The 12225-nt window shown below is 42.9% G+C and overlaps 1 protein-coding gene across 1 annotated transcript in view; it reads right to left on the bottom strand.

Annotated features, from left to right (window-relative positions):
- Nucleotides 1–10619, bottom strand: part of LOC140214139 (neprilysin-2-like) — a 42380-nt gene extending 31761 nt beyond the window's left edge. The window contains exons 1-4 of the mRNA XM_072285499.1: nt 10523–10619; nt 7738–7850; nt 3608–3666; nt 2260–2311 (exon numbers count right to left, since the gene is read on the bottom strand). Of these exons, the coding sequence (XP_072141600.1) occupies nt 2260–2311; nt 3608–3666; nt 7738–7781 (155 nt within the window). The 5' untranslated portion in view covers nt 7782–7850; nt 10523–10619. The remainder of the gene's footprint in view (nt 1–2259; nt 2312–3607; nt 3667–7737; nt 7851–10522) is intronic.
- Between the last annotated feature and the right edge of the window lie 1606 nt (nt 10620–12225).

The following is a 12225-nucleotide window of genomic DNA, read 5'->3' on the forward strand; positions in this document are numbered from 1 at the left end:
ATGTACGCTAGATTAAATTTTGGTGTATCTGGACGAAAGACATGCTTCGGATTTCGGCGACAAACGCAGTCTGTAACCACCAGCCTTGGCGACGGAGAAACGCCATACACAGCAGCAAATAATCGCACAATCTAAACCTTCAGATTCCAGAAAGGCCTAAAGCGACAGCAGCTGCGACCAAACTAGTTATCTTCCTAGTTCCTTGCAGCGCTGTGGAAGCCGCAAGTCTCCTTACCCAATAGGAACGCCAAATGCCGAACTAGATGGGTGTTGAAAACGTCTCGTCGGCTTACTCTCATGTCGATACATGCTCCTTCGTTGGTGGATTAACACAGGAAATGTTTCGGCGTTCTTACCATAAGCAGCGTTTCCATGAATGCTACAACGAGGCTTCGCTTCATCTGTACGTTCACTCAGCAGTTCTTGCAGATCCTTTGTCAGTAGAAATGCAAACACACTTACAAATGTTCACCCCCGTAAAATGTCACTTCCCGCAAAGGGGAAGTTACGATTTACGTCCTTCTCTAGTACGCAAAAAAAAATGTTCACCATGAACCAACTAGCGTATTTCAAGGTCCTTCTGCACCACGACATTTGATCTGGCTTTGACGCTGATGAAGCCACGGTGTTCACCTGACAATGTAATAACATGCACTTCAGCCGGCGAGATTGGTGGGAAAAGATCAAGTAGATTTCACAGCATATAAACTTTCCTGAGGTAAAGATCAAATCATGTGGTTTAAAAGATGACAAGGGGGACTTTCTAAATGAGTCAATAATTTAGGAGGGAATAAATTCTGAAATATGGGTTATTAAGTGTCAACTTCCTGGCAAAATAATGAAACGCTATCAGCAGTGTTCTGCTTTAAAGTTGGTTGTATTAAGCAGTGCTAAACGTGTACAGAAAATTCAGTTTTACAAGCTTGCGAAAAAAATCAGTGCCCTTCCACTCTGTGAAGAAGAATGACCAGCGAAGCTGTGTATGTGGGCCCCCTAATGGCGAACTGCATCTCCGCCGCGGGTCAGCCCAGTATTGCACTAACTTCAGGATCAGCCCACGTATGGGGAGTGCTTAACGCCTACTTCACCTCCGCCGCGGGTCGGCGCGGCATGGCACTATCTTCGGGATCGGCCCACGTATGGGAAGGGCTTAATGACTGCTTCACCGCCGCGGATCGAGCCGGTATTGCACTACCTTCACGATTGGCCCACGTATGGAGAGTGCTTAGTACCTGCTTCAGCTTCGCCGCGGGAGCGGCCGGTATTGCACTATCTTCGGGATAGGCCCACGTATGGGGAGTGCTTAACGCATACTTCACCTCCGCCGCAGGTCGGTGCCGCATTGCACTATCTTCGGTATCGCTCCACGTATGGGGAGTGCTTAACGCCTACTTCACCTGGGTTGTGCGTCGGCCGAGCATTTCACTATCTTCGGCATCGGCCCACATGCTTGACACCTGCTTCACCTCCGTCACCGGTCGGCCCGACATGGCACTATCTTCGGAATCGGGCCACTTATGGGGAGTGCCCAATGCCTGTTTCACCTCCGCCGCAAGTCGGACCGCATTGCACAATCTTCGGGATCGGTCCAGGTATGGGGAGTGCTTAACGCCTACATCACCTCGGTCGTGGGCCGGCCCAGCATGCACTATCTTCGGTATCGGCCCACATATGGGGAGTGCTTAGCGCCTACTATACCTCCGCCGCGGGTCGGCCCGGCAAGGCACCATCTTCGGGATCGGTCCTCGTATGGGGAGTGCTTAACGCCTACTTCACCTCCGCTGCGGGTTGGGCCGGCATTGCAAATCTCCGGGATCGGCCAAAGCATGGAGAATATTTTGCTTACGACACGATAATTTTCTTCGAGGGTAGGGGTACACAGCATCGCTGTAAATCTGTGTTCCATATTTTACCTTTTATTCACATCTGAAGCGTATACTAGCTTTAGGACAGGAAGACGGGCAATCCATTTCCATCTGTGCAATGTTATTAATTCGAAATAGTGGTCCAGAGACAGCGTATATTGTCCTTTGGTTATCATGGTGCGCATAACGATAACTGTTGAAGAATTGGCTGCCAGCCGCGAAATTTTTACGTTGCTCAGACACCTTTACCAAATAAATAATGGCCGCAATAGTCTACTGATAAACCTGTTTGGCTATGTTAAAAAGAATTGCTCCAATTCCATGTTACTAACGTATATAGGACATACGAACACAGATAAACACCCAGGAACATCACAATTTTTCAAATTCTCACCGTGGAAGATCTTGCTGATAAAATGGAGATGCGAAAAGTGCGTAGGGAATTTCTGAAAGAAGCAAATACTTCAAATGGGCTGTTGAAGTTGTAAGACCGTCTAAATAAATTTAAGTACAAACAGATGATTAATAGCAACAACTCCTACGAGCGTTTCCTTGAATCTCAATGTCAACAAAACAGTCTGGTGGGCTAGTTTGTATTGCGTGTTAATGGTTTTTAGGACTAAGAAACGCCTGACACAAGAGAAGGCAGACGGGACACAGTGCTGTGTCATGTCTGCCTTCTCTCGTGTCATGCGTTTGTTTGCGCTAAACACTATCAACATTCAATTTTAAGTCGCAGCAAGTTAGTTCAAAAGCATAGTGTAGGGTTTAGTTTATCTTTAGGCACCCAACTCCCAGTGCATTGTAAGTGAAGGTTAACCTAGAAATGTCACAACCCATTTTAGTTGTTTTATACGAGTTCATGAATCTGCGCACTTGCTTTAATTCACTCTCATTGAAAACAACCTCTGCTCCAAACAGAAAGGTTCACTCACTGATAGATTTTATTTAGGATTACTCCACTTATACCACTTATACCGACACTTATACACTCTTATACTTATACCGACACTCCACTTATACCGACACTCCACAGTGTCGGTATAGACTGCACTCAATTTGATGGTATTTTCTGTCGATTATATTTTGGTTCCTTTCAAGGGACGTTAGCCCATTTGAATTTTGCTGCCTTCTCAGATATAGTTAAGTGCGAAGTTTGATTCAATAGTATGTTGATCTGTTGTATGCTGCTCTTTCTGCGCAAAGAGTCTGTAGAACATGAAATGTACCCTGCCAGCGCTTGTAAATATGGCAAAATACTCAAATTTTCTGGAAACATTGCCAAGCCGAAAAGAATTAAAAAGCAACAGCAATCATTTCTAGTAACGCTATGTAAATGTATTCGGGAATCTCACCTAATGTGTGAAGAATTTAGACTTACCAGCCCAAATTTAATACGATTGTTAGAACCTATTGTTGCGTTTAGGCACTCGAGAATATTTCGGAGTAGGTGGTGTCGCAACCTTTAGGGTAGCATGTTGGCGATATGTTTGACATAGGTTTCCAATCTTTTTGTCACTGGAGAAATGCTGACTGTAAGTTTTTAGCGTTGTTCTTTTTCCAAGCTCACTGCTCAACCCGATAAATTGCAAGCTAACTTCGGTCATAATTGTGGAGACAGATAATAATTACGAAACTATTCTTTTTTAAGCTAAAATATTACTGTTGGTAGGTATTATGCCAAACTGCAGCTTACACTATTATTCCCAGAAATTTACTTCTTTTTAAATTTGGATGCTTACCGTCTGTGTTCCTAGACAAGTCGTAAATCGGCCGAACATTTCTTGGACTGTAGTCCCGACTACATGGATAAACAAGAAGAAACCATAAAACCGGAAATACAAAACAGTCAACAAGTTTCTGTAGCATGATTGCTTCAAAAGTTATGCCTTGATGTAGAAAATTATAGATTTCTATCGAATAATATCTACAACATCTACACAAATCAAATAAGTAGGATCGCGAAATAAACATTGTGAACGTGGTCCATGTTCCAATGTGTTGCCCCAGACAGTTGGCTCATAAACATTCGCAGGCAGCCGTCTATTGTCAATTGAGTAATAAGCTAAATGATGTGCACCGTTCGTCGCTAAGGAAAAACTAACCGCTCATTAATGCTTCAGGCTCACCATAAACGAAAGCTTGCCACATAATTCTAGAGGTTTCAACAAAAAAGTCGAGTTTGTTAAAAACAGAAGTTTGAGATCCGTGTTGCTCTTATGTCTGAGTTCACATGTGTGTTCCCACACATTGTCTGCGAATTTTCTTTTTGAAGAAATGCGTAGAACTGCTGCCCTAACTGCTCTAACATTAACAAACCATAAGAAAATAGCTTATGTGCAATACTGTTTACCCAAAATTCACACAAGTACAGTTTTTTTAGATAACTATTGCACTGAACAGTACTTCAGTGCGGAAGTGGCCAACATGTGCCTGAGGCAGTCATCAACTTGATTTCTGATATCACATTATTGTGACTGCACACATAGTTTTTCCGTAAATGATAAGGCGCCTGACACCTCGTCATGTTTTTCATCTCACAGAATTTTTACAAGAATTTTCAGATAGTCTGAAAACACTGGTAGTCCTCCAATGAATGCTGAATTGGAGCTACCGAAATTATGCTTCGTGAATTCTTAATAAGGAAAACGCTCACACACACCCACACTATATAGTAGCGGGCGAAAGTACAAGCGCTCTTCAAATTTCTTTTTGTCATGTTCAATGTTTGTGTCAACTGCGTGAGCAGTTTCTGGAGCAAAATATTGCCTGGAAAGCCGAATCGCACTCAGCTTGGCAGACTGTCTTCAATTCGCAGTTCCGTTTCTTTGTAGCGTGTTCAAACTCCTGAGTGAATCATGTTGAAAGTAACTTGCATCAGCAAGAAAGAATTTCACATTTTTTCTCCTACTCGTCCGCCCTAAGCATTTGGCGCGGAATGTATTATCAACAGAAAACAAAAGAATCAGCTTCATTTGGAAAACCATCCACGCAATACTAATGGCGCAGCGAGCCTCAGCTCCTCTAAATATCGCACAACAGGGGCCCTATAACGTAAAACTATTCCAATATGTTTCTATTCCAATCTCTTGATGTCAAATTTGCGTAACCACCAACGCAAGCACCGGGGGTCACCCGCAGGGTTGTCTGAACAGACCAATAAAACGCTCTCCTCGTTCATTGGAGGTCACTTTTGTTTGCTTGAGAAACGAATGCCTACACTGAGCGGCTTGTTATATCTAATTGGCTGACAAGAGGCGATGAGAACGCTCAACTGGAGAGGGATTCGATGGGGCTGAGCCACTGCACTGGAAGTCGATAACCGGATGAAGAGGGTGGTGCCGGCGTCTACGATTGGTCGGCTTTCCCTTACTTAGCTTGTGGTGGCTGGTCGAAAATCGCGGCAGCATGCAACGTAAGCTCAAGAATGACGCTAAAACGGACCCTCAGCAAAGAAGAGTTGGCAGAACGAGGTGCTAAACGTGCCGAAAGTGCTCGAAAACTTTAGACGGCCACACAAAAAGATTTATTATACGCAAATACACCCATGCTCTCCGCATGTGCGAGTAGCCAGCGTATGAGCGATCGGCGGCAGCCATCTTTTATTCTTTTCGGAAGGGGGCAGCCTGCGGCTATTCCGAAGAAAATTCAGTTTTGTTCGCCATATTAATGCATCTTTATCACGTACACGTCACTTTGACGCGGTGAGTTCTTGCGGTTTTGTGGCGTCGCGTGACAGGCAGGTGACAGGCAGGTGACAGGCAGGAAAAAAGGTCGAATCAGAAATAAGTGTTTTTCTTTTTTCTGTCAAATCATGCATAATCAGTGTGTACACATCATATCAGATGGGGAGGTATCGCAGTTTTCGTGACGTCACGTGACAGACAGGTGAAGTGTGGGTGGTAGAAAAAGTTTTTGAGCAATCATGGAGGGCTGATAGCAAAATTGGAATAGAAAAGTTTGGAATAGTTTTACGTTATAGCGCCCCAGCATTGACAATCGTAATTATTTTATGAAACACATTGACCTGCCATATCAGCGAAATCTATAACGCCTCGGAAGCACTGTCCAGGATTTCTGTAAACTTCCATACAATTCTACATTAACACTTACTTGTGCTGAGATTATACTGACCTGATTTTCCTACAAGCGCTAGCTGTTGGCAGCAACTTCGGCGCGATGGAGCATTGCTAAATGCTTTTCGCTAAAGTTTGCGCAACAACATGTCAGAAATTGGTACGGTTCATACAGCGTTAGCAGAATTTTGAGCATCTGCACACTTGCAGCTTCATAATACATATTCAAGAAAACACAAAAAAAAATGCCAAGATGTCCTTCACCGACAGTATTCTCATCATTTTTATACGCAAATAATAAAATAAAAGTGCGATGCGCACATATATTTTTTATCTTGGTGAGGCCTTATCAAAAAATATATTGAGGAGTCCACGTGCTGTTTTTTATGATTTTATCTACAATCAAAAGACCACAATTTTTGAGAACTCACTGACGTGCTGTTCCACACCACATGAAGCTATTTCAGGATCAATCACCATATCTGAAATAGACTGCCCAGTGCCCATTTAGAATCTCTATTACAATATCTAACAGATTACATTGATCGGTTTCAAAACTACGCCGTTAGATTTGTTAGCTCTTCTTATTCACATGGCCTCTGCACATAATCCGTGAAAGCCAAAAGCAAATGGTCACTTCTCTCATCGTCATGGTAGTTAGGGTGCTTATTGCCCCATGCACTGGGCTAAACAACGCCATAATCTCGAAATTATATTCTGGTTTATTACGGGCGTAAAATGAAAGACACTCTATGTCAGTTCAGGTTAATGCACAAATACGGGCTGCTTTGTCATTATGACTTTCATGCATAGTGGCAGCGCATAAGACTAGACAAGTAGCATACACAAACGCACTAGTAATCGTCCTGTTTGTATTCTCTTCTGGTCTAGTCTATCGGGCTGCCAGAAAGTGCAAAAGTCAGTTCTGTACTTACATATACAATTTGTCTAAGGAGAAAAAACTCGCCAGCGCGGCCCTTAGAAAGTAGATGTCCAGCGAAAATGTTGAAAACCGCCACTACAACTGCTGAAAGTGGTAGCCAATGCTTTATAGCTTTAGAGTAATTGTAGTATGCTAATTTTGAATAATAGTAGGACTAGGAGTAATCGTAATTTTGACATCACGCCGTTGCTCACTGCGGTGCTGCAAAAGCATTGAAATCAGTTGCTTTCTAGGCTGGTTATATTATATAAGAGAGGCAAGGCACGGCACACCACACGTGACAAGCTGTCGTCGCCGTGACGGCTTGCGCTACAATATTCGTTAGCCGGAAACGTACGCGGGAAGTGCAACGTGCTTCGCATTGCTATCACGAGCGCCTTATCATTGGTCTGTTTTGTGTTAAGCTTGCTCTTTATTTGCGTATTGTTATGTGTGCTGTATGCGTGATTCCAAAGAATGTATGCACTGTTCACGCCACTTTGCTGACTGCTTGTTGCCTCTGCCTTAAAGGAGTATGAGCAGTTATATATTCACTTGCTTACGGGGGTCTGAGCCAGGGATGATGATAATTTTTGACATACTGTTCTGTATAATGTATTATGATTCCAAAGAATGTAAGCACTGTTCGCTTCCCTTTGCTGAGTGCTTGTACACTTTGCTTTACGGGGTTATGAGCCATTGCATATGTACTCGCTTACGGGTTATGGGTGCTTACGGGGGATAGGACCATTGATGACGATAGTTTTCTGTCAACGGATGCGAGAGATCACTGGGATACTAGCCATATACAGCTTCGCTGTAAAACCTTGGTACTCTGCACATCAATTTATACTTTAAACCACTCATTACTCACCCCAAGCTGCTCTTTTTATGATGCCAAAGCTTACTCAAATGCATTTTGTATAAGCCTTCTCGTAGATGATAAAGGGCTTCTATGAATGAAATATTCAAAGCAATGAATGGTACCTAGAATGAAAAAAATTATGTTCTTTACGTTGCAGTGAAAACGTGTAGTCAAACAATTAGGACGCATAAGTGTGTCTTGTTCGCTCACTTAAATATTTTCAACAAGGTCTCTTCTTTAAGCATTTCAGTTTGCGATATTTCCTTGCATTGCTTCCGACACAGTGATATTGCATAGACTCTCTGCGATACATCCAAACACTTAAAAGGTAATCGCTTATCATATTGGCACGAAAACAAATACATACCTTAGTGGGTAACTCAGCTCCAAAAGTATACCCATCACATACTAGAACTGTTTAACCAAAATGATGCTACAAACATTTTTGGTAAAACAAGGTATCTTCATTTGTATATGCTGTATAAAATTGCTCGAAAAATTTGCATAGTGTCAACTTCATATGCAACTTACCCCTATAAAGCGGGATGCACAAGTAAGACAGTAAAAGTTTCACTTACCATCATTTGCGCTTTCATTCGTGCATCTGCGAGCAAATTCAACTAACATGAGCTCCGATTGTCCATTTTTCATGCAGATTACTGTTATTCTACGCGACTAACGCACGAATTGTTTCATATTGCTTGACGTTATTGGCAAAAGAGATTTATCCATTGGACTATGGCCTTGTGATTAGTATATCGGGCTATTGTGCTGGCAGATAACAATATGATCCCAGAATTAGCCACATTTTTTTAAGCGAAGATTCCCTTGAGATACTTTCCGCACTGTCTTGACTGTGATTGATAACGGCTGCAGTCGCGGCTGTCTTGTTGAGCAGCTTACACACGAAAAACGTTACGCAGGTCGAAAGCACATAGAGATAGCTAGTGCATGAAGGGAACATTTTGAAAAACAAATATTTAAATGTTATCAGATCGAATGCTATGCGTACAAATGGCTTTTATATTACAGCGTTTAGCGTGCGACAAAAAGTTTCCTTTATGCGCAACACTGATAACTCTTAAGTTTTGTTCATGCTCTGCAGTCCTAAAAATTTTGCATATATACGAACAACCATGTATATGAATGTACACTTTGATTAGTCGACGCAGTAATGCCGCTAAGAAGAAAACGCTGTTCATCGTTTGGCAAGGGAGGGATGGGGACTACAGGTGCATTCATACAGAAAAAGAAGCTATGACAAATATTCAATGCTGCCAATTTTTTGCTTGCTTTCGAATGAAAACTGGCGAGCATGTACGTCCTTTCCTTACACATGCTACGCTTGCGGATACATGTGCGAATTGCCCCAATGACGCTAGTAATTTGAGCACAGGGCTGTTGCGCTGTGAGACCGATGCATTTTTGTAATCATGGAGTTCGAAGGTTTCGGTTGCCTGTTTTTGTGTTTGCTTTAGTTGCACGGCAATGGCTTCACCAAGCGTTTCCCGTCACGTTCATCCTTTGTAACATTAATGTGTCAACGTTTGATAGTGTGCATTTCTCTATATTGCTGTTTGCATATCGACATAGTTGTCGAACAGACTAGTTCATAAGAATTGCTTAAGATATTTCTTATTGCAAAAGTGGACAAAGTAAGAAGACTATACGATGTATTTAATTTGAAAAGAGCTGATAAAACTGCAAGGATCAGACTATTTTACCGGTCCTCTACAACAACACACGAAAACCACTCAATTCCTCTTTCTCACTTTGAGCCTACTCCTGTGTTATATTAGGCAGCTTGGCATGCCCCCATACACAAGTGCCCTCTTCAATTAGGTTACAAAGGACCGTGTTCTGTTTTTTGAGTTGATGCCGTTTTATGTATGCACTTAATAACTTTGAGGCATTGGTACTGGTAATAATTAGAACGGTGAAAGGTTGCTGTATGAGAATTTATTCCTGCATTCATCTACGGAAACAACAGTGTATGCAAAGATTAGAAAAGCGGAGTTAATGGACTTTTTCATCGCTACTGCATTAAGTTCGTTTAAAAAACCGCAATGTGTGCAATTACATTTGCATTAAAGTTAAATATTTGATCAATTCTGCTGTCCCGTACATGAGTAAGTTGAATTTGCTTTTTAGGCGATTCTAGCAACCTTCTGAGGTTTACGCGCAAGCGTAACTGGCTAGCTAGCGCAATCGCCGAATGTTTGTTCGAAGCCGTGAAAATCGCGCCCCGGGTAAAGTACGAAGGAGCGCCCTGAGCGTGCGGATAAACATCGTCACCTAGCGGAATGTCTAGGTGACGTTGAACGAAAGGGGGAAGCAGTAATGAGGTGATGCGTCGCGGAGGAGGAACGTAGGCGGAGGCGCGCTGGGTTGACCTCCTCTGGCAGCTGCTACAGGTTTTGTTTGCGATACGAACGTTCCGGGTTCCTCTCCTGATAACATCCTCGTCGCGCGCCGTACGCCTTGTACGCGAGTGAAAGCGTGCGACCGGGACCCGACGATGGCAGTTCAATCTCGCGTGCGCAAGGCAGGATAGCGGAAGGAAGCGCGCCGTCTTCCCACTTGGTGGGAAGGGGAGGGGACGTTCTACTTCGGTGGCTGCGGCGTATGGCGCGGCCACGTGAGCCCTGTTCGAATACGACCTGCGATGCGGACAGATTAGGCGTCTTGGCACGTCGACGGCTGATAGCTTTGTGTGGGCTATAGCATCCACATGCTTACGCGTCACCAGCGTTGACGAAATGAGCCGTAACTTTTTTTTTACGTCTGCACTTACGTATTTGTAGCGAGCTTCAAGTACTGATATGTTTCGTAGAACTTCCGGGTATCCGATTGTCAATGTCAATTCTTCCAACTGAAACAAAATAAAACGCTTTATTAGGTGAACGTATAGCAAAAAATTATACCCTCATTGCCTATGTGAGCATGAATACCGTAATGCTTGAATTACAGTACGCTGAGTAAATGCACCACCTGTGGCGTCTCTTGATCATTGTTATCATTAGCTAAAATATATTGATGTATTCAGTTTTACACCAATAGCAATTATTTGAATACACAAGGCGCATGTCTGCCGTCATTGTCGCAGACGGCGTCGCCGGCCACCTCGCTGTGAGGTTCCGTATAAAGTCCAAGGGCGATAAAATCATCGCCGCGGGCCGTATAATGTGAATGCGAGTGAAAGCGTGCGTGGGAAAGAGGCCGCGGGATCGAATCCCGGCCTGGCAGCCGCATTTAGATGCGGGCGAAAGCGAACGTGTGCCTAAATTTAGGTGGACGTTAAAGAACCCCAGGTGCACTCCAAGAAAAAAATGAGTGATCCTTGCTTCATTAAAATAGAAACGGTGATTTTCCTTGTGTTCGTGTTTAAATGGAACAAATTTCCTCCCCCATGCATGGGAGCAACGGTTTCTCCCTCTCAAAAACCAACACGGCCTACTCCAGGCAAGCGTTATAAGCGTAATGTACGTTACTGACATTCGCAAAAAAGAAAAAAAAACACTCTCCTTAAGCTTCCTTTGCCACATTCAAGGAACTGGGCGCAAGTACGACACAATTTTGTAGCGATGCTTTCCGCTCGGTTGAAACGCTTTTCACCCACCATTGACGGCCGGCTGATCATGTTAATGATTGGTGGGTGGAGCGTCGCTTCATAATGCCGGTGCAGTGCCGCTCTAACCACTGTGAATTCCCAATTCTTAATTCTTAACCAAAGTAAATGAATGCGGAATTTATGTTAGTTGTATCAGCTTCTTCCTCATCAGCTTTTTTGCATCTGCAGTGTAAAAATAAATTTGTATTGTTTCGAATTTTTAGAAATAAAGAAAGGGCGAATATGAGATCTTACGTAGAATTAGCCGCACTACAACATATTGAAATCCGTCAGGTCTATTAGACTTTTCCTTTTCATAGTGGCTATAATATATACCCAAAGAATATACCCACAAATGTGCAGTAAACGTAATCTAAGAAGGAGAAATGAAACTCTTCGAAAAAGAAAGACATTGTTGTGCTCTCTGTCTTAGCTTTTATGATACATTTCTAACCTCATCTTGCAGAAGCGCGAATAGTTGCGTAAAGTGTGATTCCAATTTTCAATGCTGCTGATATATGTTAGCAATTTTTAAAACTAAATGGCCACAAAGATTTTGCGCCGTTCTGATCCTATAATTTCCTGCATTTATATTAGCAAGTAAGTGGACACATAAAACTACTTCAGACAAGTGTGCCTTCATTTCTGACGTGCTTGCATCATGTGTGATAACAACCTTTCTCTCAAGAACTGGGTCAGTTGCAAACTTAAATAAACTTAAAGAGCGCTCACCACACTCGAAGGTTTCAAAGAAAGACTACAAAACAGATCGTTGAAGAAAAGAAATATTTTCTGTAATATTTTTTGCACAGCAATTGATGGGTACTCCTACCTTTTTCTCTACGGCTTTGCGCGTCTTATCCTCAAGCCAGGTGATGTTTTGAACC

Source organism: Dermacentor andersoni, chromosome 11 (assembly GCF_023375885.2).
Source record: "Dermacentor andersoni chromosome 11, qqDerAnde1_hic_scaffold, whole genome shotgun sequence".
Classification (NCBI taxonomy): domain Eukaryota; kingdom Metazoa; phylum Arthropoda; class Arachnida; order Ixodida; family Ixodidae; genus Dermacentor; species Dermacentor andersoni.